General features: G+C 41.8%; 1 protein-coding gene across 1 annotated transcript in view; it reads right to left on the bottom strand.

Annotated features, from left to right (window-relative positions):
* BTK (Bruton tyrosine kinase) overlaps positions 1-24355 on the bottom strand; it is a 33994-nt gene extending 9639 nt beyond the window's left edge. The window contains exons 1-8 of the mRNA XM_061409214.1: positions 24206-24355; positions 15331-15497; positions 14673-14771; positions 12794-12862; positions 11264-11345; positions 2156-2284; positions 1771-1838; positions 757-944 (exon numbers count right to left, since the gene is read on the bottom strand). Of these exons, the coding sequence (XP_061265198.1) occupies positions 757-944; positions 1771-1838; positions 2156-2284; positions 11264-11345; positions 12794-12862; positions 14673-14771; positions 15331-15471 (776 nt within the window). The 5' untranslated portion in view covers positions 15472-15497; positions 24206-24355. The remainder of the gene's footprint in view (positions 1-756; positions 945-1770; positions 1839-2155; positions 2285-11263; positions 11346-12793; positions 12863-14672; positions 14772-15330; positions 15498-24205) is intronic.
* Between the last annotated feature and the right edge of the window lie 2776 nt (positions 24356-27131).

Here is a 27131-nt window from a genome sequence, read left to right as displayed (position 1 = left end):
GGGAAGTACTTGGAGGGAGAGCATATTCCCTTTGATGTGGGAAGAACAATTTCTGATCAGGATACTGAGTAGTGGAGTTATGATGCAGGATTTTGCATGTGTGTATAGTAGGTGGGCGGAGAAGGCAATGGCATCCCACTCCAGTATTCTTGCCTGGAAAATCCCATGGACAGAGGAGCCTGGTAGGCTGCAGTCCATGGGGTCGCTAGGAGTCGGACACAACTGAGCGACTTCACTTTCACTTTTCACTTTCATGCACTGGAGAAGGAAATGGCAACCTACTCCAGTGTTCTCTCCTGGAGAATCCCAGGGACAGGGGAGCCTGGTAGGCTGCCGTCTATGGGGTCGCACAGAGTTGGAAGTGACTTAGCAGTAGCAGAGTAGGTGGGAGGGATTCCCTGGCAGCTCAGCTGGTAAAGAATCCACCTGCAATGCAGGAGACCCTGGTTTGATTCTTGGGTCGGGAAGATCCCCTGGAGAAGGGATAGGCTACCCACTCCAGTGTTCTTGGGCTTCTCTGGTGGCTCAAATGGTAAAGAATCTGCCCACAATCTGGGAGACCTGGGTTCAATCTCTGGGTTGGGAAGATCCCCTGGAGGAGGGCACCCCACTTCAGTATTCTTGGCTGGAGAATCCCCATGGACAGAGGAGCCTGGTGGGCTACAGTCCATGGGGTCACAAAGAGTCAGACACGACTGAGTGACTAAGCACAAAGTAGATGCATACAAGGCTCAGGGAGAGCGGACATGAACTCACCCATTTTTATCCCGGGCACGCCACCAGGGTAAGTTGCTCTCCTCCAGGATAAAATACTCATTGCCCTTATGCAGCTGTAGATCATTTGCATTCATTGGCATGTAGTCATAAAGGGCTACAACTTTTTTCAGCTCACTTGTCGAGACAGGTGCTGCTGTTGGCTCAGGGGGCAGTGGCTTTTTTAAGATCTGTGTTGTTAGGGAAAAACAGTTGGGGAGATTGGCTAGATATCAGGCACTCTCCTATTGTTCCCCAACCATTCTAACCCAAATCAGGCAAAATAAAAGGTTTATTCAACATTCAACTCAACAACCATTTTTAAGCACCCCTGCAGGGTCTCTCAGCATGGAATGCGCATCAGAACCATCTTGAGGGCAGTTAATAATCCCAACACCCAAGCAGTTTCAAAAGACCAATTATGTCAAAATCTCTGAGGGTTGGACCCAGGCATCAGTGTTCATAAAGCTTCTTGGGCAAAAACCGTGTACAGCCACCATCTGGAAAACTAGCACTAAACTAGTACATGGACCCACTAAGTGGTTCTGAATCTTCTTTTCTTTGTTTGTAAAATGAACATAATGAGAATTCCTGCCTTGCTTACCTACAATATATGAGAAAAGCCTTTCTAGACCTCCAAAAGTAACACTCAAAATCAAGTTTTAAAGTAATATATTAGTGGTAAAATCAAGATATTGGGTATATGGGCATTCAGTTTTTTGGGGGGGCATTCACTGTTAAAAATTTTCAATTTTATGTTTGAAAATATTTTTCATTTAAAAAAATCAGGCTTTGTTTTGTTCTAAACAAGTGATTTGATTAAATGGTTGCCAAGAGCTTCCTAATAAGCCTCTGTCTCTCCACCGAAGAGGAAGTCCTACTTAGAAGGCCAAATCCCCTATCTCAAGAAGAATACCAGTTTACACTGCCATATCCCAGGGAGAATTCTAAGACTCTGGTCTGTTTTCTGGGTGTGACTAAGTTTCCATTGAAGCAGCACCCAATTTCCCTGTATACCTGGTCCTCCTCAGGTGTGGGAGGAAGAGGCTTTTTTGTCTTGCGGTGAGAACTCCCAGGTTTTAAGCCTGCAAAGTAAGAAACCAGTGATAATAGCTACAGAGTGCATATATGGGAAGGGCCCAGGGACAGGTTTGGTCAGGAACTTTACTCTTGTATTTGGTGCCTTCACATAAGTTATGAAAAGTCTTGATGGCTACAGCCCAGTGCTAGTTTTCCCAGCTAGAAAGAACAGAGCATCAGCTGGATTTTGGTTCCCACCCATCCCCTCTCCCAGGCTCCTTTGTACACTGGCCAAAATGTACAAACCTGGGTTTGCTAGAACCCTGAGAAAGTGATGGATATGGTCAAAGGAGGGAGAGATTATACTGATCAGATCTCTTACTTCCATTTCTGTTCTCCAAAATTTGGCAGCCCATAGCATTTTTGGCTGTCTGAGAGCAGCAGAGATACTGCCCGTCAATCCAGAAGCAAGGGTGGTATTTCTGTACCAGATCACTGTTGTACCGGATTACTGTAAGAGGAGAAAAGAGAGAGAGAGAGGTGACATTTGACTTGTGGGAGAAGCTACCATAGGCATGTTTTCCTCTTTGAGTATAGTGATGAGCTTCAGACAACTGCCCCGTCCTCAGCCACCCTGAAGGGAAGCAAACACAGGACCAGTTGGCTCACGTGGAGAGTTTCTGTGTCATTCTCTTCAGTGGTTCTGTTACGATGACTATCTCCCAACCAGTGACTAAAGCGATAAGAATATCTGATGTCTCCAGAGGCCCAGAACAAAATATGTTATCTATGGTTTCCCGGCAGCCATTACAATCTTCCTGTAAAGCAGGTGTTGACTCTGGTGGTCTTTCCCAGAAAAGGGAAACAATGTGACAAGCCAGCTCTCACTCCAGCTCTCAATATACCAATGCCTCAGCTTCTGGAGTGCTCTTTGAGAGCTATTTATCTTCGTGAAAACTCCTGCCTCGTACTTTCTGTGTTCAGAAAACAGTCAACAGAACACAGCTCAGGATCAAAGGAAGGTGATTTTGTCTCTAGAATAAACATAGTTCAGTCTTCCTAGGGCCACTGAGGTGGGTTGAGTTCCTTGAGGGAGACAAACACAGCAGTTCTATTTCCCTCACAGGTTTGTGAGGCCCAAAAGATCTCTCAGAAAAGACAACAGGGTGGGTTTCAGATAAGAGGAATTCATTTTATAGTTTTTAATACTGTGGTATTGCAAGAATTTTAACCAGAAGTTGATTAGACAAGTCATCCTGGGATCCTGTTGCCAGGTGACAGAGAAGCAAAGGCAAAGGAAATAACTGACAATAGCTAGCCTTGGGCCAAAGATCTAGGCTAGCCTAAGAATATGCATATTTGAGGACATACTCATTTCAGCATTTGATGCTAAAAAGAAGCCCTGCATAACTTTTTTTAAAAGATAAAAATAAAAACAAAATAAAACCTTCCTTTGTAGAGATCACCTTAAGTCCTTAAGAGCTTGCTAGCCACACTCTACTCATTCAAGACTTTGGAGGAGGCCTAGAAGCTACTGGTGGCCAGGTGCATTTTACAGGCAAATGAAGAAAAAGTGCTGTCTCTCTTTTTTTTAAAGTGCCATCTTGATGCTTTTCTAAACATGGATTTGAAGACTTCTAACCAGTATCTCCTGCCCACACACTCACCCCTCACTTTTTCAGCATATCCCTTCACCATTGCACCAAATGCAAAGTGGTGGGAGCTGATCAGATGGAGTGCAAGCTAAAAGGGGCTACATTGTCTGTAGAGGATTTTAAAACAATAATAAAGCCAACCAAAAGTCTGTAGGCCTTCTATTATCTTTATTGCCAAATTCAGACTTAAATTGAAGAAAGCAGGGAAAACCACTAGACCATTCAGGTATGACTTAAATCAAATCTCTAATGATTATACAGTGAAAGTGAGAAATAGATTTAAGGGCCTAGATCTGATAGACAGAATACCTGATGAACTACAGACAGAGAGGTTCGTGACATTGTACAGGAGGCAGGGAGCAAGACCATCCCCCAAGAAAAAGAAATGCAAAAAAAGCGAAATGGCTGTCTGAGGAGGCCTTACAAATAGCTGTGAAAAGAAGAGAAGCAAAAAGCAAAGGAGAAAAGGAAAGATATACCCATTTGAATGAAGAGTTTCAAAGAATAGCAAGGAGAGATCAGAAAGCCTTCCTCAGTGATCAGTGCAAGGAAATAGAGGATAACAATAGAAGGGGAAAGACTAGAGCTCTTGTCAAGAAAATTAGAGATACCAAGGGAACATTTCATGCAAAGATGGGCACAATAAAGGACAGAAATGGTAGGAACCTAACAGAAGCAGAAGATATTAAGAAGAGGTGGCAAGAATACACAGAAAAACTGTACAAAAAGATCTTCATGACCCAGATAATCACGATGGTGTGATCACTCACCTAGAGCCAGACATCCTGGAATGTGAAGTCAAGTGGGCCTTAGGAAGCATCACTCCGAACAAAGCTAGTGGAGGTGATGGAATTCCAGTTGAGCTATTTCAAATCCTAAAAGATGATGCTGTGAAAGTGCTGCACTCAATATGCCAACAAATTTGCAAAACTCAGCAGTGGCCACAGGACTGGAAAAGGTCAGTTTTCATTCCAATCCCGAAGAAAGGCAATGCCAAAGAATGCTCAAACTACTGCACAATTGCACTCATCTCACATGCTAGTAAAGTAATACTCAAACTTCTCCAAGCTAGGCTTCAGTAATACGTGAACCGTGAACTTCCAGATGTCCAAGCTGGTTTTACAAAAGGCAGAGGAACAAGAGATCAAATTGCCAACATCCAACATCATCATTTTGGATGATCGAAAAAGCAAGAGAGTTCCAGAAAAACATCTATTTCTGCTTTATTGACTATGCCAATGCCTTTGACTGTATGGATCACAATAAACTGTGGAAAATTCTGAAAGAGATGGGAATACCAGATCACCTGACCTGCCTCTTTAGAAATCTGAATTCATGTCAGGAAGCAACAGTTAGAACTGGACGTGGAACAACAGACTGGTTCCAAATAGGAAAAGGAGTACGTCAAGGCTGTATACTGTCACCATACTTATTTAACTTATATGCAGAGTACATCATGTGAAATGCCGGGCTGAATGAAGCACAAGCTAGAATCAAGATTGCTAAGAGAAATGTCAACAACCTCAGATATGCAGATGACACCATCTTTATGGCAGAAAGTGAAGAAGAACTAAAGAGCCTCTTGATGAAAGTGAAAGAGAAAGTTGGCTTAAAGCTCAACATTCAGAAAACGAAGATCATGGCATCTGGTCCCATCACTTCATGGCAAATAGATGGGGAAACAATGGAAACAGTGGCAGACTTTATTTTGGGGGGCTCCAAAATCACTGCAGATTGTGATTGCAGCCATGAAATTAAAAGACACTTGCTCCTTGAAAGAAAAGCTATGACCAACTATACAGCATATTAAAAAGCAGAGACATTACTTTGTCAACAAATGTCTGTCTAGTCAAGGTTATGGTTTTTCCAGTAGTCATGTATGGATGTGAGAGTTGCACTGTAAAGAAAGCTGAGTGCCGAAGAATTGATGCTTTTGAACTGTGGTGTTGGAGAAGACTCTTGAGAGTCCCTTGGACTGCAGGGAGATCAACTAGTCCATCCTAAAGGAAATCAGTCCTGAATATTCACTGGAAGGACTGATGTTGAAGCTGAAACTCCAATACTTTGGCCACTTGATGCGAAGAGCTGACTCATTTGAAAAGACCCTGATGCTGGGAAAGATTGAAGGCGGGAGGAGAAGGGGACAACAGAGGATGAGATGGCTGGATGGCATCACCGACTCAATGGGCATGAGTTTGAGTAAATTTCAGGAGTTGGTGATGGACAGGGAGGCTGGGTGTGCTGCAGTCCATGGGGTTGCAAAGAGTTGGACACGACTGAGAAACTGAACTGAACTGAACTCTAGCAATTCTGAACAATGTTTCAGATACTCTTCCTAGCTAGAACTGATTACTCCTACCCTCTGCCCGCCCCACCCTTCCCTTGTGCCACGCCCATCACTGAGGGATTTGAAGAACCTTGGGTGCAGGCTTCGGCACCAGTAGACATTTCAAAATTCTTAATCAACAACTAGCTGCTCTGATAAATTAAGCTATCCTAATATGCTAATGAGAGGCTATAGGACTTCCTACCCCCCTACCTCCAGCACAGTCATTAAGAACCCACCCTACATTTCCAAATAATTAAGAGGTCCCTTGAAGATGACACTCTTCTTCTGTTGGTTAATGCAGAGCTTGTATTTCCAACTACTTAGAATTGCAAAGGCAGTGTCTGTTACAAACTGAATGTTTGTGTCCCCCTAAATTCATATATTGTCACCCTGCTTATTTAACTTATATGCAGAGTACATTATGAGAAACACTGGACTGGAAGAAACACAGGCTGGAATCAAGATTGCCGGGAGAAATATCAGTAACCTCAGATATGCAGATGACACCACCCTTATGGCAGAAAGTGAAGAGGAACGAAAAAGCCCCTTGATGAAAGTGAAAGTGGAGAGTGAAAAAGTTGGCTTAAAGCTCAACATTCAGAAAACGAAGATCATGGCATCTGGTCCTGTCACTTCATGGGAAATAGATGGTGAAACAGTGGAAACAGTGGCAGACTTTATTTTTGGGGGCTCCAAAATCACCGCAGATGGTGACTGCAGCCATGAAACTAAAAGATGCTTACTCCTTGGAAGAAAAATTATGACCAACCTAGGTAGCATATTCAAAAGCAGAGACATTACTTTGCCAACAAAGGTCTGTCTAGTCAAGGCTGTGGTTTTTCCAGTGGTCATGTATGGATGTGAGAGTTGGACTGTGAAGAAGGCTGAGCACTGAAGAATTGCTGATTTTGAACTGTGGTGTTGGAGAAGACTCTTGAGAGTCCCTTGGACTTCAAGGAGATCCAACCAGTCCTTCTGAAGGAGATCAGCCCTGGGATTTCTTTGGAAGGAATGATGCTAAAGCTGAAACTCCAGTACTTTGGCCACCTCATGCAAAGAGTTGACTCATTGGAAAAGACTCTGATGCTGGGAGGGATTGGGGGCAGGAGGAGAAGGGGACGACAGAGGATGAGATGGCTGGATGGCATCACTGACTCGATGGACGTGAGTCTGAGTGAACTCCGGGAGTTGGTGAGGGACAGGGAGGCCTGGCATGCTGCGATTCATGGGGTCACAAAGAGTTGGACACGACTGAGCGACTGAACTGAACTGAACTGAAATTCATATAATGATGCCCCCCCCATGTGATATTAGGAGATGTGGCCTTAGGAACGTACTCAGGTCATGAGAGTGGAACCTCAAGATGAGATTGAAGTGAACTAAAGAAGTGAAGTCACTCAGTCATGTCCAACTCTTTGCAACCTCATGGACTATAGCTTACCAGGCTCCATCCATGGGATTTTCCAGGCAAGAATACTGGAGTGGGTTGCCATTTCCTTCTCCAGAGGATCTTCTTGACCCAGGGATCGAATCTGGGTCTCCCGCATTGCAGGCAGACACTTTACCATCTGAGCCACCAAGATGAGATTAGTACCCTTATAAGAAGAGACTGGAGAGAAATTCTTTCTATCTGCCATATGAGAACCAGTGAGAAAAGTGACCAGTCAGCAAGCCAGGTAGAAAGTTCTCACCAGCAACCAAACTGGCCAACACCTTGGTCTTGGACTCCCCAGCTTCCAAAACTGTGAGAAATAAATGTTTGTTGTTTAAGTCACTTGATCTATGATATTTTGTTGTGGCATCCCAAGCTGATTATGACAGCATCCAAGTGGGAGAACTAGGAGAAAACTGCTTACTTCACCAGTGCATGGAGCCAGGAAACACTAATGGTTGATGCACATTCCAAGTATATCATGGACTGATCTCTCATATCCATTTTTATCAGGATAATGGCTCAAATTCTGTTTGGGGCATAAGTGATTGATTACCCTCCGTATACATCATTGGAGTTTCACAAATGTCACTCATTCGTTTTGGTGAGGTCAGGTCTTTTGCTCATTTTTGAAGCTACAGTTAGGATAGGCTCTATTGAGCTTGACCAAATGAAGACAAGTGTCTGTGGTGCTGTAATACTGAAGTGTCCACTGCCATGTTCAAGGAAATGGAAGGAGAGAGCTCAGGGCTCAAGGATACAAGGTTTGCATGAAAAGTACCACTGAAAAGAGATGGCAGTTTAATATGAGATACCTGGCATCCTACTTTTTAAATTGAGGTATGAATGTGAATGTTTTAGTCACTCAGTCATGTCCAACTCTTTGCAACTACATGTAGTCTGCCAGGCTTCTCTGTCCATGGGATTTTCCAGGCAAGATACTGGAGTGGGTTGCCATTTCCTTCTCCAGGGGATCTTCCCAACCCAGAGGTAGAACCCAGGTCTCCTGCACTGCAGGCAGTTTTTTTTTTTTTTTTTTAACCATCCGAGCCACCAGGGAAGCCCTTGAAGTATAGCTTACATATAAATATATAAATTGAGGTATAGCTAATATATGATAAAACATGCAATCTGAGGTATCCATCTAGCCACATTTGTGTAAAACCATTTAACCACCACTCAGATCCAGTACCTCAGAAGGCTCCCTTGTGCCTTTTCACAGCCAATACTGCTACAGAGGTAGCCTGTATACCATGAGGCTCCCTTCTCATGTTAGTGATTTGCAATTGGTGCATTTTACTCCAGAGTGGGATAACATCACTACAGTGGGATTTTACAGTTTCCAGAGTATCTCATTATTGGCATTGCCAGCATCTGGGGCTATTCTGAGATCTTTAGGATTTGCATCTAAATCTCCCAACAACTGTGGTGTTTGTTGCAAGGCAGCTACTTTGGGGCTTGTCAGCCCAAGTAGATTCTGGAGTAAATGAAAAAAAAAAATGCTTTCAGTAAAACACAAGGGAAGAGGAGGCAAAATTGAACCAATGAACCAACTGAAGTAGTAGTGGTTTCTGTTTGTTTTGGTTTTGTTTTTACTGCTGGAATTTTACTTACCTATGAAACTTTAATAGCAGGGCATAATCAACATAGTAAGGTTAATATGAGAGTCAATAAAACAAATTTACATGTTGAATAGTCTTATCCTCAGTCATTACTCATAAATTGAATATAGTGGGCACTCTATATATTTTTGAGCTAACCTACAACTGGTTTTGAAATTGGTGTTTGAAGTGTTAAAGGAATTACTAACTTATACATACCACATTTTTTCCCTTTTGGTTCTCGCTCATCTAGTATGTCCCACCTTCCCCTATATCCAAACTAAATCCTAGCTGCCCATCAGTGTGGATTCCAAGTTGGTGGTGGTTGTTCTGCAGAAAAATCATTTAACACATCTATTCGTTGGCCGCCTTCTGTGTGCAAGGCGATGTATAAGGTACTGTGGAGAGAACCAAAGAAGTACAAATATATATGCCCTTTGGAACTCCAGCTCAGCCTCTGCGTGTATTTCTCTGCCTTGGAGGTGGCATCTTGGTTTAGAGCACAGACTTTGGAGCTTGAGTTCAAAGCCTGACCATGCCACTTACTAACTGAGTGCCTTTGGGCCAGTTACTTAACATCCTACACCTCTTTTTTTTTTTTTTTTTGGTCTCTAAAATGAGGATGGTGAAATTAACTGCCTCATGTAGCTGATAGGAAGAAGAAATCAGTTAACGTACATAAAGGACTTAAGATCTTGGATCATAATAAGCATTACTGAAGTGTTTGCACATTTTGTACCCTCAAGGCTAAAGGTGACCTCTTCAAAACATGCCAGGAACTGAACTACGTGGTGCAAGATATTGCCTATTTGTAATGTCCACATGGCCTTACTCTTAAAATATCTTGCAGCCAATTACAGGTGCAATTTCTGGGCTTGAGAACCAGGCAGCACAAAACTCTGCAATGAATTTAGGCTTTAGCGTCAAATAGACTTAGGGATGTAGTAAGAACCCAGGCTCCACTCACTAGCTATGTGCCCTTGAGCAACTTACTTAACCTCTTAGAGCTCAGTTCCCTCATCTGTAATTAGGGGTATAATACATACTAAATAAGCTTATTGACAGGATTAAATGTGCTAGTATGTTTGAAGCACTTGGCATAGAGCCTGGTACAGAGTTAATGCTCATTAGGTGTTAGTTGTTTTTAGCCCAAGGTTGCTGTGAGAATTAAATGAGATAATGATTACAAGATATCTAGCTTAGTGTCTGGCACACAAAAAGAACAAAGTAAATGACCCCTCTGTTTCTTTCTCCTCTTTTGGCTCGAAAGATCTGGTGATTTTTGTATTGGCCAATCAGACTTGCATTCAAGGGACTGAACAAAGCTGGTGTAGTCAACCACCAAATATCAGAATCTACATGTTTATTAAGACAAAGGGCTGTCATGCAATAACCGAACCATGCTGTTATCAGTCTGCCATCCTTCCTGTTTCTCTAGGCAGCCTTTCCTGATGTCAACTCAACCAGTTAATCTCTCAGTCACTTGACATGTGGCTATATATACACACAAATATGTGTGCATGCATCCTGTACTGTAAGCATTTACAGTCGAGTTTATTTGAGCACACTATATGGTCTATGTGAAAAACTGAACTATGTTTAATTGAGGTCCTCACAAAGCAAGGAACAGAAAATAGCTCTTTGGAAAATATTTACCAACAATGAAAAGATGTACAGTGCTTTCTTGTACAGTGCTTTACAGTTGCCGTGTGCTTTCACATACATTACCTCCCAGAGGAAGGTACCATGGACATCATTATTATTATCATCATTATTATCATCATCATTATTAACATCATCATCATCATCATCATCATCATCATTTTTCTCTTTCAGAAAAAGAACTTGAACCTCAAAGAAGCTTATTGGCCTACTTACCAGAGGTCACCCAGCTTATCAGTGGTAGAAGAAGACTTGGAACCAGGGTCTTTACTCTGTCCCTAAGCACTCTCACTATCATATATTAATTTTTTGGGAACCAGATATTTCATATCTATGATTCAAAATATTGAAATAACCATTGAGTGCCATACCACACCACTATTGTAAATTGGTGTAAAGAATGGGACCTTTTTATAAGTAGGGAAATGGAGGAGCCTATAATTACAGAATTGCATTAAAGAGACAGTGGTAGAACTGGGTTGAAACTCTTAGTCTAGCACCTGATCTTTCATCAAATATGGAGGAATACTATTGTCAGTTGTATCACTAATATTGAAGAAAATGAAATATTTCTTGCCCCCCTTCTCCTTTCTCATTCTCTCCCTCCTTCCCTTTCCCCCCTTTCTTTTTTCACCTCCCTTCTTGCATCCCTTCTTTTTTCTTCTCTCCTTCTCCCTCTCTCCTTTCCTCCCTGTCCCCATTTTCTTTCCTTCTTTCTTTCTCTATCTTTTTCTCCCTCTCTCTCAATTTCTCTCTTTCCTTCCTCCCTCCCTCCCTTTGGAAACTAGTTTATTTTCCAAGTAATTCTCACCATTTTTGAGCTGGTGAATCCAACGCTTCCTTAGTTCTTCGGTTGGGGAGAAGACATAGAGAGGCCCTTCATCATATACAACCTGGGGCAATGGACACACAGACTTCAGCAGTTAGGAGTTAGAAAAAAAATTAAGACCTTGAAGGAACTAATCTTAAGCTACAACTTTGTATAATGACAGTAGAATACAAAAAGGCAGGATCTTCAGTGAGCAGTGGGGCTGGTGTCATGCGAAGAATTCCTGAACAATTCATATCCAAGGATGTAGGATTAAGAAACTCTTAGCTTTGTGAGTTCTCCTAGGTCCTCCTGAATTGTGTTTCAATTTGTGTGTAAAATTAGTTCATAATCTTTGTGTTTATCCAATGAAAGATATTTTATGATCTTATTAAACTTTGTATAGAAGATAATTGAAGTAATGATTTATATAACAAATCTTGATTAGTACATATGAATTATAAACTTCATCAATATGAGGAAAATTTTAACTCATGGCTAATTTTCCCCCCAATGCCTAGTGGCATCCCCTAGCCAATATTAGCCAAAATAAACTAAGTTTGGAATTACAGACCTACTTCAAAAAGAGTGAAGTATATTAAGCATCATCATCAAATCAGTCAGTAGTTTTTGAACACTACACATGTACAAGACTTTGTGCTAGGTGTTATGGAGATGTACAAAACATATAAAACATGGTTTCAACCCTCACAGATTTAGTAGACGTCACGGTAGGTTCTAAAGTCAAATGTAAATTAATTTTGAATTATCTGCTATTTACCATTATCCACCAGGCCAGTCACAACATCAACTTAGTGAAAAACAATGGTAGCAAAAACTGTGTCTAAAACACCTCTCCCTTTACAGGTTTTGTAAACTTTGTTATAGTCAGGGACATGAACAAGATCCTTTTACATTTTTTCTTTTTGCTTGTTAGTCTTGCTGTGCTCATAAATCCATGACAGAAAGCCCCCTCCCCTGAGACTTTCCACTTCCTTTTCTGGCTTTCACTGTTGCAGAGACTGCTTTATTCACGGTATGAAGCCTACAGAGTTCTAAGGACATAAGCAAACCAAATCAGAGATTGACTGAATCTGAAGCTCTTGCTCTCTCTGATGGCTTACATTGCATCTGTCAAACAGATGTCTATGTGGCTCTTCAGTTATCCCAGACTTGAATAGAATTTAAGTTTATATGTAAATCTAATAAGGCTTCCCCACACTGAACTTCCTAATACTACTCCTTCCCTCCCCTTTTCTGTCTTTTCAACCCACATGACCACCATTAGATAGATAGGCAGAACCAGAAGGAAGTGAAATGCTCACTCAACAAACAGCATCTTTCTCAACACAGTTATCATAGACAAGACACACCATAATAGAATTAGTGCCATTATGGATTCTCTTTGAGGTGTAAAGAGTAAAAGAAACTATGTTTGACTGGGAAATAGAAAAGCAAACACCCTCAGCCTATGCCATCCCTAATGATTACATTACAGGTCCCCTTGTGAGCTGATGAGAGAAAATACCTCACCTGGAAGGGGTAAGGGAACCTTTCAATAATTGAGATCTGCTCAGTTTCACTGGACTCTTCTCCCCTTCTCTGCAATGACAGAAAAAATCATAGTTATTGGTTGATGCATTACTCTTTTCTGGATTTCCTTAGGTACTGGGAGTCTTTTGCAGTGGTTCCACAAGACTATCCTGCATGGACAATACTAATCCTTAGTGATGGCTTCCTATATTCCAGTGGGGACACATAGCCATAGGATCCAGCACACCCTCATTCAAAAAAATCTCAAATTACTGAGGAAAGGGAGGTTACTCAATAAATGATGCTGGGACAAACATTTAACCACTAATATTGGCAGAGGTAGGAGAATAGTTAAGGTAGCTATTTCACACCATACACCAGAGTAAATTCTCGATGGATTCAAGAGCTTATGAAAGAAATGAAACTATGAATAACAGAAAAAAGTGAATATTTATATAATTTTGTGAGAGGCAAGGCCTTTCTGATATAATGCTAAAAGTTAGAACCATTGAGAGGAGGATGAGCTAATTTGATGACATAGACTTTAAAACCTAGTATGGTTTAAAAAAAAATTCAAAGATAAATGAAAAACTGGAAAAATATTTTCAACATATAAAGTTAATATATCTAGATCTCTTAAAAAGTACTAGGAATAAGGTAAATATTTCAATAGAAAAAAGGGCCAAAAATTCAACAGGCAATTCACAAATGGAAAAAGTATAAATGAGCTGTGGATGTATAATTGAGTAGCAAAAAAAATGAGAAAATAAGTCAGCAACTAAATATTTAAAAATTAAATCATTTTTGGCTTTCAAATTAGCAAATATTTAAATTATCTGGTGTTGAAAAGAATGTAGAGGAATAGATACTCTCATATTCAGCTTGTGGGAATATATAATATTCAAATTCTACTTCTACAAAATAGAATAAAACTATAAAAATAACCAAAGTGTACAGATTTCATTAAGAAAAGAACAAAATATTACTCCTAGGAAGTCATTATAAAGAATAACAAAGATACATAAAGATGTATGCAAGAATGTTCCCCTCAACATGATTTCTGATATAAAATAATTGGAAACAATTTAAATGTCTAGTAATAGGAGACTGGTTGAACAAATTAGAATATATCCACGATAGGGAACACTATATAGTCATTAAAATCATATTATTAAAGATTACCTATTGTCCTGGGGAAAATTTTAAATGTAAATGGCAAAGCAAGGTGTTTAGTATGATTCTGTGTTTTAAATATGTAACATACATATTAGTGTGAGTGTATGTGTTGTTAATGGAGAAAAACATCAGTAAGTCCGTACATGAGCATGTTAATACTTGTTTTAGCTGACTAATGAGATTATGCATAATTTTATCTTCTTTATGTGCTTTCTTTGTATTTTGCAGAGTTTCTGTAATAAACATGCATTTACTCTTGTCATCAGAAAAAAATCGTATTTAAAAAATCAGGAAACCAGTAGATTTTATGTCCTCAGGGAAATGAGAGAAGCAGTGAGAATCTCAAGACTCAGAGCCCTGGGGTTCTGGCTTGCAGACTAATTCAAGTCTGTAAATCTGATTCTGGTGACTGAGGGAGTAAAACCAATCATCTCTGATCAGCTTGAACACTTGATGTGATATCATCTTAAAATTGGTGTCACAAGTTTTCCAGTTAAGTGAGTTGTTCTGCATCTGGGGAAAAAGACGTTGAGACTCAGCATAACCAATATGTGGTGGAGTGAAGAGCATATTGGTATAAGGGACCTTTATGTGTCCCACACTGCACAATATCACCAGTTTATTTACAGAGAATTGAAGTGTTCCAAGTTTCTGAACTCTACCCCACCCCCTATGCCTGGTTCTAACAATGGTCTCTTCTCACCGGAATCTGTCTTTCAGGGGGAGGATTTTTCTCAGGAACCACTGTTTCAACGCAGGTGATCTTCTCAACATCTATTGAACCCTTCTTACTGCCTCTTCTCTGATAAAGAGAATGAGGAAGAAATGGAGAAAGGTTAAGAGCGATTAAGCAACCAGATGATTAGATTTTGCTATTTCATCATTCAACATAGTGAGGTGACACCCACACTCTGTATCAGGACCTGTCATTTTGAAAAAATGAACAGACAAACCAAACCCAAACAACTTCCAGATCTATTAACCTGATCTTTTTTGACTACCAGATGGAGAGCAAATACTATAGAAGAGTGGTTGACTTTGTGTGCTTTTTTTTAACATAAAAAAATAAGGAAACAATTTCCAACTCTTGGATTTCATTCTCAACAATCATTTAATGAGTGCTCACCAACTTCGAAAATCCATGGTAAGATTTCCCTGATAGCTTCTTAGCACCTTTGAATTTTTGTTCCAGTATGACTTCCCAGTTCTGGGTTAGGAAATACTTTGCTGAGTTTGAAGTGTACTTAGGTCCCTTCCATCCTGCTCCACCCCCAACTCCAACCAAAAAGGATCTACATCCTCACCACGGCAGATTTAAGGCCAAGTCCTTAAAACTCAGGTTTCACAGCAGAGAAACTTACCCCGCGTTCAAAGTCATACTCATAGTAGGAAAGTTTTTGCACGGTTAAGAGAAAGAGGCGCTTCTTGAAATTTAAAGGTGATGTTTTCTTTTTCTGCTGGGATCGCTTCAGAAAGATGCTCTCCAGTATCACTGTAGCCATCGCTTCTTTCTGCAGCTCACTGGGTGCTATTGATAATGAAAGTTCTTGAGGACCCAGCACATTGATCCTCCTCATCCCTCCTGGTTCCCCCTCAGCCTAGCCACCTACTTTCAAATAGAATAGAAATGTTCAAAGCTAACAAAGAACCATCTTACCTTGACATCCTCCTTCCATAACCCTCATTTCTGCCAGTTTTCAGGTATAATGGATGCACACTGAATTGGGGTGATTGGTTCTACATCATGAGTTCATATAAACTGGGTTCTTGCATAAGTCAATGGAGTGCTCTGGATATCAATGACATGTACCCTGTGCTTGGTAATGTCTAGAAGCAACTCTACCCTAACGACCCTTTTACTAAATGTGCAGACTCTGTGAACAATAAAAAGTTTTGGTGCAGCTGTTGGCCCCAATATCCCCAGAAGGTATAATGCAGGTGCCAGAACTCCACTGAGGCAGATATTGGACTTTCAGTTCCCAGTTTCCTAGACAGTGAGTGTAATTTTTCATACCTTGTCCCACTGGGGTCTGTAACCAAGGGGTCTAATAAGGATATGGAGGCTGCACCTGCAGTTGTGGACATATACTAACTGCCACCCAACCGATTTTGCCCATCCTTTGTAGCTCTGGCTGAGCTTTGTTCTAAAATTGAAAAACAATTTTTGAGAGGCAGTTGTTTTGCTTGGTTTTTGCTTTTCCCTTCCTTTTTGCTTAGATTCATTCTTTCAGATAGGATCATCAACTCAGAGATGCCGTCTTTAATCATTTATGAAAAGTAACTTGTTTAGTCTCTCCAAACTTAACAATAATTCAGAAAGATTCAGTTTGGGTAACTGAAACATACAAAGGCAAAGAAAGTTACACAGTCATCCTTGGCTTTTTTAAAAAAATTCAAACAAAACACACAGTTATTCACTTAAATGCACTATCTTGTAATACTAATCCACAACTTTCATTAGAAAGATAAAGTGAAGACATAAATACTGACACAAAAACAGAGCACTAAAAAATTCTGAAAAAAAATCGCCAAATGATCAGCCCCTTCCCCATCCAGTTTTGTTGGAGGTAAGCTCTTTTCCTGAAGGGGATAGATTTTGTTTTGTTTTAACTAAATTCCTTATGCTTTTGGTGGCAGAATAAAGTCAGTAGTTTTTTCCTACTTGACAAGCATAAGTTACTTCTCACACGAGGAAAGCAAGGGAATGGTTTGTATCGAAGTCTGAGGCTATCCACACCATTATTTTGCTCTTTCTTGTGGTGTAGACAGTTCTATTATTGTACTAAGGAGACAAAAATAGATTACAGGAACACCAGGGATGTTCAGAATGATCACTTTGCTACTTGTTCATCATCTGGATGCCACTGTTCTCTGGTGATAGATTTGTTCAACTTTTTATAAATGATCTTTTGAGAAAATTGGGCCAAGGAGTACACTTTTCCCTACACCTTGCCACGCAGCTCTCTTCCCTGATTCCCAGGTTTAAATCATCTCTCACAGGACTGACAAACTGATTAGAGTTGTAGCCTTCAGATCCAGCTCAATCCCCAAAGAGATTTCTTGTAACATTAAGATTTTTCATTTACTCAGAAGTAGTGATAACCAACTAATAATGGTCGGCTCTCAGGTACTACCAACTCATCGAGATCCTGTACTAATATCATGTTTGTTCCCATGGTGAATCCCAATTAAGTACCTATTCACAACCAAAGATTCAACTTAGAAAAAAGAAAGTAATACCCTAAAGAAATCAAGTAACATGACCAGTAAATTGGATCATCTGAACAAACCACGTCCAGCTGCTCCTCTTTTAGCTGAGTAAAGCACACCCTTCATTTTACCTTTAGGTTTGTTGCAAGCTCTTGGTGAATACACTCCCTGTTCGGACACAGCATCTGCTTCAGCCTTGGCCTCTCCTCTTATTTCCCATAAGACAGGTCCTTCTGGAAGCTGCCTCTGTTCTTTTTGTTTTTCAGAACAAATCCAGTTTGTACAAGAGGAAGCCTTCCTCTCTTTCAAGTATCTGTGTTGGGGTAGGGTTTAGAGCTGGTCTAAGTATGAGGAAGTAAGCCTCTCACTAGCCATCGCCCCTCTGAGCGTGGAGTGAAATGGCCTCTACCTGTAGATCACTGAGCTGGAGGACTGCTGGGATTTCCACGACCCGATTGCTCCCTCTTCGATTGTTTCCCCCTATTCCTTGTGATCCATTCAAGACACACATGGTTTGACAATGTGGTAGCTCTTCTTTAGTCACCACTGGTCCATTAATGGTGAAAGGAGAGGCATCTGCTTTTATATCTTCCTGAAGGTTGGTGTGTAATGGACACTTTGCTTTAGAGGATAGTTGCAGCTTCTTTGGGTACTTATTATGGAAAGTCCTAATTTTTTTCTAACAATTTCAGCAGCCCACAGAGTCAACTGACCACAAAAGATGCACAGTGAGGGCTGACCCTGCACCTCACTCAAGTGGTGGGGGTGGGGTGGAAACGGAAGTGACATGAATGTTACACACACACACACACACACACACACACACACACTTCATATAGGAAAAGAAAGAGGAGAAAAAAGAATAGACACACATGGCTCTTATTTAAAACATAAAGTTACAGTGTTATGATATTCTCTTTATTAATCTACAGATGCAGGATTTTCACATGGCCATGTTGTACGGCCTCTAGTCTCTCTATGGAGCTGCTGCTGCTGCTGCTGCTAAGTTGTGTCAGTTGTGTCTGACTCTGCGACCCCATAGACGACAGCCCACCAGGCTCCCCCGTCCCTGGGATTCTCCAGGGAAGAACACTGGAGTGGGCTACCATTTCCTTCTCCAGTGCATGAAAGTGAAAAGTGAAAGTGAAGTCGCTCAGTTGTGTCTGACCCTCAGCAACCCCATGGACTACAGCCCACCAGGCTCCTCCGTCCATGGGATTTTCCAGGCAAGAGTACTGGAGTGGGGTGCCATTGCCTTCTCCGCCCTATGGAGCAGTAGAATTCAAAAAGAGAATGCTTAGTAGTAAGAGTTCAGCCATTTTACAAACCGCCCTATGCCAAGGAATTAATATAAATAGCACTTGCAGAATTGGTAAAGTAAACCACCTTTGATTCCTATCTTTGCTGATTATTAGGGACAACATCAGAGCAAAAATCAGAAAACGGCTCAGCCTGACTATGATTAGGAAAGGTCTTAGAAGATGCTAGTTAGAAACAGTCAGTCATAGTTCAAATAACTACTAAGACAGAAATATCCAGTAAGCTGCATTTTGTGTTTATTTCTCCTTTAAAGCATTACTTAATTGCCCAGCAAGATTCTAGCCATTCCCTTTTCTCCCCAGGGGAATGGGAGGAAACTCCTGCTTCTCTTAGTGCAGTCCATCATCAGACATTTTGCACACATTCTTTCATTTACTCGTTATGACAAACAGGAAAGCAAGATTCACGGAGGTTATGTGACTTGCCTGGATCTATCTATTTGTGACTCCACACCCTTGCTGTTTCTGTTGTACCTCATTGCCTCCCAGAGGAAATTTTGTTTTTTGCCTTTAGTTAAGTGTGATGTCATTCACCTCAGCACTCTGTCACTGCCCTTGCTGCTGCTGCTGCATCGCTTCAGTCCTGCCCAACTCTGTGCGACCCCGTACACCGCAGCCAACCAGGCTCCCCCGTCCCTGGGATTCTCCAGGCAAAAACACTGGAGTGGGTTGCCATTTCCTTCTCCAGTGCATGAAAGTGAAAAGTGAAAGTGAAGTCGCTCAGTCGTGTCCGACTCTAGCGACCCCATGGACTGCAGCCTACCAGGCTCCTCCGTCCATGGGATTTTCTAGGCAAAAGTACTGGAGTGGGGTGCCATTGCCTTCTCCAGTCACTGCCCTTGGCTATCATCAAAGAGCACTGGGGACAGAACCCTCTCCATCTTCTAAGAACATTAGACAAAGGAGGAAATGGTGCTAAGTGTGGGGATAAGTAAGAAAGAATTCAGGATCCAGGGGCACTTTCCTCTGCAATATTCCTCTACACATGAAAGGATGGTCTGTCCTATTTAACTGACGACAGTACTTTTTCCCACATGAGGACTCTTCTCAGTGCCACCAGGGTTTTCTTACGTTTTCCTTTAAATCCTCTCTAAGGAGATCTTGTTTAACTGGTCGATTTTTAGATTCACCAGCTGTTTTTTCCTTCAGGATTTTTCATTGTTAAAGGGATAAAAGCATAGAGTTTAGGCGGAATACCAACTGTTTGTTCTAGGGTTGTTATTGCTTACTCTGCATATAAAACTTTGTTTGAATGTACTTTCTTTTATATTATGAAATATTGCAAATAGGCAGAAAGAAAAGAGAATAACATTACACTCATTTTGTCAGAAAGAAAAGAGAATAACATTACACTCATTTGCTCACCATTAGCTTAATAGAATCCTAACATTGTGCCACTTTGTTTCTGTTTTTTTTTTAAGAACTAGAATACTATCCATACAGTCAAAACTCCCTTGTGTGCTCGTCCACAGTTTTAGTCCCCTCCCTCCCTACAGGCTACTAATATCTGGAATTTAGCAATCAGCATTCCTAGGCATGTTTTTATATTATTACTATGTAATAGGTAATAGTAGGTAATATTACTATTACTAATATTACTATTACTATGTAATAGGTAATAGTAGGTATTACTATGTAATAGGTAATACTAAGTAAGTATGCAAAAGAGATATTTAGCATTGGTTTACACGTTTCACATTTGAATTTATGTGTTACATACTCTTTAGCAACTTGCTTTTTTTCTCAATGTAACATTTTATGATTTTTTTTTTTACCTTGGCAGCTCTAGTTCATACATTTTAATTCATTTTGATATGTATCAAGTATTCTATTTGATGAATACATCACATTTATCCATTCTCCTATTGATGGATACTTAGGTTATTTGTTTTCAATTATAAAGAATGCTACCATGAACATTCTTGTACCTGTGGTCATAGTTTTCCACTCTCAGAATGAATCCTCAGTTACTAAGCCAAAGTGGCAAACCCAGTCCAGCTTGTGTGTTGGACTGTGCACTTCATGTAATCCCTTGTTCTTTTTTTAGTTCAATCTTCCTGAGCGTTTTCTATGAAATTTGGTAGAATTATCAGTGGCCTCTAAGTAGAGTAGAGTATATCTGATAGGCCTACTAAAAATCTCTTCTCAGGTCCAAGAAGCATCTCTCAGGTTTTGATTGAGATTTTGATTGAGAATTTCCCCATCTTGGAACCAGAAGAGAAGTTGTCATTAAAATATCATACCCAGGGAATCGCAACCGTTAAAGAGGCCTCACCGCACAAAGGGGCGTCCCGGCGGTAATCGGTTAAAAAAAAAAAAAAATCATACCCATAGCAACAAAGAGCCATAATTACTCTTATTAAGTCCTCAAGAAGGTCTGTTCAGGTCCCAGTGAAAGCTAATTATTTGATGATGTTTCAGGGTCATTGCTACAGGTGACCAAATTTTTGATGAAGACTTCCAGCAAAATCAGTTTTCTGGCTGCTGGCTAACCTAGGAAATTCTCATCTACTGCAATCATTTCTAAGAGGTCTCAGCACTCTGGTTCTTCTTCAGCATTTCATGTTGTTAACATTGTACAATTTTCTTCTATGGTTTTGGACACTTCTGGGTCTCTGTCAGCTCTTCTGCCCTGCACTAGACACAATAGATTCCGGCCAAGTGATGAAAGGAGAGCCAGATAACCAATCTGCAAGTTTACCTTGAGCAACAGGTTGGTGGTGATCCTTTCAGCATTGCTCCTTTGCCCTGAGGGTGACTGCTAGCATGTCCGTCTTTCACTCTGGATTTGTGTGACCCTTTGGCCTTCTTTTTCAATTTAGCTTTTGTTTTCCCTGGTTTAAATATATTATTTTTCCCTCAATATCACAGTAAAACAAGTTCATTACAGAAAACATTTTAAGTACAGGGATCACCAGTTACAAGCTCATTATCCAGACACATTAATCTTTAGGCATGTTTCCTTCCATTGTTTTTCTCTGTGTTTTTCTGACTATATTTGAGATCATATTGCACCTAATATTTATAGTTTGCTTATTTTTCTTATCCTTATACTTAGATACTTATTACCTAAGCAGCAGCAGCAGCAGCATTACCTAAGTATCCATCCATCCATCCATTCACCCAACATATGTTGTCCACAAAATATCTAAAGTTCTTGTTTAACATTATTCCAGATGTTTTCCCATGTTGTTAGGATCTCTATATAAACATCATATGCTGAGTCAAAAAGTTTGTGCCTTTTACATTTTGAAATATATTGACAAAATAGTTTCCAGAAACACTGTAACTGATTTTCACTCCAAATAGCAGTTTTGGAGAACCTGTTTTTCCATACTTTTGTCTCTTTTCCGCTCCACTTCTAATCAGTTTCTTTTTATTCTGTTTCTATTACAGATAAATTGTAGGAAGGAGCTCATAGACTATAATTCATTTTCATTTTGGGGATGCAGGGCAGCCAGAATAGCTTCTCCTGGAAGTTCAGCTAACTGATGTTACCCCTAGGGCATGTGGTAATTGCTCACAGAGAGGGAGGTGGAAAGCCTGGGATTAAGGCTTTTGCTTTTCAAATGCTCTCCCAACACCCTCAGCCAGTGCACATGAACCTCCAGAGAAACCGAAAGTCACACGTGGCCCATTTGTTTCAGGGTCCTCAGAGCATTTCTCTCTCCCCCTCCCCCTGATGGCTTCATTTGCATAACCCAGCAGTTTTGGAGTGAATTAGGTCAAGGTCTGTCTCTAACTTCTTACTGAGCACTGCCTCCCTGAAAATTCTACGTCACTCTTATTCCCAGGTCCTAGCCATCGGATATTGGCATGGCATCCACGGCAAAAAGCAGCAGGCGTCTGATGACTCTTTGGAGAACATTCAGACTGGTTTTCAAAAGCCATGTCTTCCCCTTATACCTAAGTCACTTCCTGGTATGGGTCTAGTCCGCTGAAAGGAAACTCTCTATAGGAAATTTGCTCGAATGGAAATAGTAAATCATACTGATGATAATTTTAAATTGCACCCAGACCCTAGAAGTGGATGGAAAGTTGCACTAGTTCTCACCATGAGGAGTTTACAAAAGATTCTAAACAAACACATCGCTAGCCATAAGCCACAGGAATTTGGACTTGAAAGCGAGTAGACAGTTTAAGTAGTCTGAAGGGGTCAGAATAGACCAGTAGGGCTAATGCTAAGGGATTCCATTTCAGTAGAATGCTTTAGATTATTTAGGGTATTTGCATCTTGTGGCTTATTTGGTAGGTGACATTTTTTATCAAATAATTGAGGCTCCAAGAGGCCGTAGCACCCTTGGTCAGAGGCTTGGCTTGCAAAATGAGGGAAGGAGCAGAAGCAGCATGTAACTAATAGCACAGAAGATAACCCCTGAGCTGTACAGAGCCCTGCCTCTGGGCTTTGCTGCTGCCCTACCTTCAGAAACAAACAACACGAGACAGAGACTTGGGAGCTTGGAGAGCAGGGTGACCGGGAAACTGGACTGGAATTCCATTTGGAGGTCCCACACTCACCCAAGGATGTCTTGGTCAGGGCCAGCAAGCGTCCCTTTTATTCTAGACACCACGTATTTGTTCTAGGCAGGCCCTCTGGGGACCCTGACAGGTCTCAGGCAGAATACAAATAATAGCAAACACTGAGATAGGCCCACTGACTATTGCTGGGCCCCATTTTAACTACTTTACATAGGATAACACACTGCCCATGACAATCCTATAGGGAAGGCACTAGGCAAGTAGGGAGAAAGGGCAAAGGGAAAACAGCAGGGGAAGAAAGGGGCAAGAAGAATTCACTGAGATTCCCCACGAATTTATTAAGCACTGACTCTGTTCCGGGTTGGTAATGAACAAAATAAAGGAGGGGATAAAGAAGAGGGAATACAGGTAGAGAAAGGAGAAGGAGGAAGAGGAGGAGAAGGGGGAGACAGATGGAGAGGAGAGGAAAGGAGAAAAGCAAATGATGGAGCCTAGAAATAAAGAGAGCCGTGCACATGGCAGGCAATGGTAATAGGAAAAAGCTTCCCCGCGACCTCAGGGGTTGGCCACACTGTCTGGGCCGTGAGGCTGAGGCTGACTTCTGGCCCAGTCTCTTACCCACTGTTACCACGAGGTTGGCACACACAGTCCTTCCAACAAGGCAGCTCTGATCCCAGCAATACTGGCCCAGTGCAGCCAGAGGCTTTCCACTCTGGTTGACCCTGTCCGTAGCTTACAGAGCTCAAAAGCATATGCGTTTTGACCAGTTTTTTTAGACAATCTTCCTCTTAAAAATTTCTTTTTCCAAAGGTCTCATTGGCACAAGGATCCATTTGGGGTCTTCTGGCAATATTACCCAAACAGTTTATTTTTATCCTGGCTTATTTAGCCATGGGCATGAAAGCTTACTTTTCTGCCAAATTGTGCAGAGTTGCCTCTTTCCAACATCTGCTACCTGTTCAGATGGTCACCTCATGTCACTTTTTTTTCTTCTTGTCTCCACCCAACTATGACCTCCCGAGAAAGGACCCTTCCAGCCTTTTCTGATTACCAGAAGGGACTACCAGGGCCTTGGGCTATGACACTCCCAGCCTCCATCAGCCTCCTCCGGCCTCAGACTACGTGGCACCAGCCACGCTTTCTCTCTGACCTTCAAGGTCCTAACCTTCAAGGTCCTAGGAAAGGCAGTTGCTGCTGCTGTCCAGCCCTTGCCATGCCCCGGACCCACCTCAGTTCTGACTTTAATGCAGGCAGCTCCCCGGATGCATTGAGATGCCGGGACTTGGAAGTTGGGACTCGATGTCAGAAGACACTGGCCCTGGAGACATATTCTTACAGTCCAGAGAGGAAGGACAGTCTGAGCAAACCCCACCCTTTCACAGCCACTCAGTTCCCTTTTTTTGTTTCCTGACTTAAACCAATGTCTTTTTTTTTTTTCTTCTTCTCAGCAGCATGGTATCTGGTTCCCTGCTGCTGTCCTTATTCCACCCACCCCCCCAGCAGTCCCCGCCCTTCATTTGCTTGGGACCTCTGACAGTACTAGTTGAGTCTGCTCTGAAAGAACTCTTCTCTACTTGACTGGGGCCACTGAGACTCTAGACCGGGCTGGGTTAAGCAGACACGTCCTCAGGCCAACCTCCCCAACGTAAAGGGACGACATCACTAAAGGACCATTGGGATGGTCAACACAGGGAGCGGAGACTTCCAGAAAAGAGGAGAAATGCAGATCTGTGGAGACAAAACAAAGGGACTGGAGAGGGAGGGTGTCTTTATCTTCTTTTGTCCTCTAAGGCAGAGACTCGAGGCCACACAGTTAAACTTGACAATGAAGGATGGAGACGATTGATGAAGGGACCCCAAAGTACAGATCCTGACAGAGGTAGAGACAAGACTTCCCCCTGCTGAGTCATTTTCTAAGAAAGCATTTTTTTTTCCTACAGATAAAAATGTCTGAGGGTAAGCCCACACACTGACATGTGTCCTTCCCATTTTCTGTGGATGTTGATTTTCTCCATTTTAGATTCAGCCTCGGGGATTAACTCTTCATTTACAATTTTCTCTTTTGTCTCATAAAAGACAACTAGATGTGTTGCTTGAAATCTAAATGTTTCCTCAGCTACCTTCTAGCTCACGTTCTAGCAGAGATCGTCTCCAGGAGGGCTCTCCTAGGACATGCAGATAGTACTGGCTATAGACCATGATGGCCAAAGAGCCCCGGGTGACTGATCTGCTTGCCCATCTTGATATATCAGCCACTGCCATATTTACTTGTCCTAGACTCTGATGCTGGGAGGGATTGGGGGCAGGAGGAGAAGGGGACGACAGAGGATGAGATGGCTGGATGGCATCACTGACTCGATGGACGTGAGTCTGGGTGAATTCCGGGAGTTGGTGATGGACAGGGAGGCCTTGTGTGCTGCAATTTATGGGGTCGCAAAGAGTCGGACACGACTGAGCGACTGAACTGAACTGAACTTAACTGAGGCGCCATATGTGGGGCTTCCCTGGTAGCTTAGCTGGTAAAGAATCTGCCTGCAATGCAAGAGACCTGTGTTCGATCCCTGGGTTGGGAAGATTGCCTGGAGGAGGGCATGGCAACCCACTACAGTATCCTTGCCTGGAGAATCCCCATGGACAGAGGAGCCTGGTGGGCTACAGTCCGTGTGGTTGCAAAGAGTTAGACACGACTGAGTGACTAAGCACAGCACAGCACAGGTGCTATATGTAGAAACAGATCATAAATCCCACTAGACATCTGTCAGAATTTTTAAGGGAACAAGACATTTTTCAAAAGTATTTGTAGGCTAGTTGACTAGTTAATCCTCAGATCCACACAAGATAAAGGGGCAGCCAGTATTGCACGATGTATTTTATTGACAATTTCTATCCTTTCACTAGTCACCTCTGAATAGCTGCTCCAGGGGTCTGCCTGAGGGTTGGTCACAGACACTCACTTTCCCTCACTCTGCCCATGTGCATTCCCCTCACACACTTGTCCAGGTGACAGAAGGAGTGCACCCAAAACAGTGCCAATGTCTAGATGTAGGTAAGTGAACAAGTCACATACACTGTGAGGCCAGGCTACATCTAGGAGTCCTGTGTTCAATTCTGAGTTCCTCATCTTAAGGGAAATCAATGAGCAGGATAATGTTCAAACCAGAGACCAGGATTGGTGAAGGAATCTAAACCAAAGCTATGCCACATGAGGTGTGATAGAAAGAACTAAAGTCCATTAGACTAAGAGAGGCCATGTCCATGGTCTTCATATTTCCATGTTGCTAATGTCAGAAATCTCTAGAAACACCTTGAAGGCCAGTAACACTGCATAAGAGCCTGAGGAGAAGAAGGAAATGCTCTGAGCCTATAGACTGGCTGTTGGGCAAAGAAACTTTTGGGAAATGTTGGTAGGCAGTGGTAATGTTTTTATCTCATTCCCAGACACTGTTCAACAAAATAGAGCTGATCAGAGAGTCAGCTCTAGACTCATGGGTGTTCCTGGAGGGTAATGCAAGCATGAGATGCCAGGCTGTCAAGGTTCCTTAGCCTCTAATCTAGCGACACCTCCTCCTGGGTCCCTGCCAATTCTGTCTCTTCATCATTCTCTGTAGATGCTCCTGCTGCGCCTTGTGATGTCATGGTGAGGTACAAAGCTGTGGTCTTGAAACTACCCGGGATCAAATTCCAGCTCCATATAATAACCACTGGTGTGACTTTGGGTAATGTCATACCATTAAATCAACTTTAATGTCTCATGCCTGTTTTTCTCACCTGTTAAATACTAATAAAGGTATATATCACCTGGGTTGTTAGGATAAAAGCAGGTAGTATGTGAAGTAGTTAGGAAAATGCCTGGCGTATAATAAGTGTTCAATAGATGTTAGCTATTATAATTATGACCAACCTAGACAGCATATTAAAAAGCAGAGACATTACTTTGTAACAAAGGTCCATCTAGTCAAGGCTATGGTTTTTCTAGTGGTCATGTATGGATGTGAGAGTTGGACTACAAAGAAAGCTGAGCGCTGAAGAATTGATGCTTTTGAACTGTGGGGTTGGAGAAGACTCTTGAGAGTCCCTTGGACTGCAAGGAGATCCAACCAGTCCATCCTAAAGGAGATCAGTCCTGGGTGTTCATTGGAAGGACTGATGCTGAA

The sequence above is a fragment of the Bos javanicus genome, chromosome X (assembly GCF_032452875.1).
Source record: "Bos javanicus breed banteng chromosome X, ARS-OSU_banteng_1.0, whole genome shotgun sequence".
Lineage (NCBI taxonomy): Eukaryota > Metazoa > Chordata > Mammalia > Artiodactyla > Bovidae > Bos > Bos javanicus.
The sequence above is the reverse complement of the archived record's forward strand: the minus strand, read 5'-3'. Positions and strand labels throughout refer to the sequence as shown.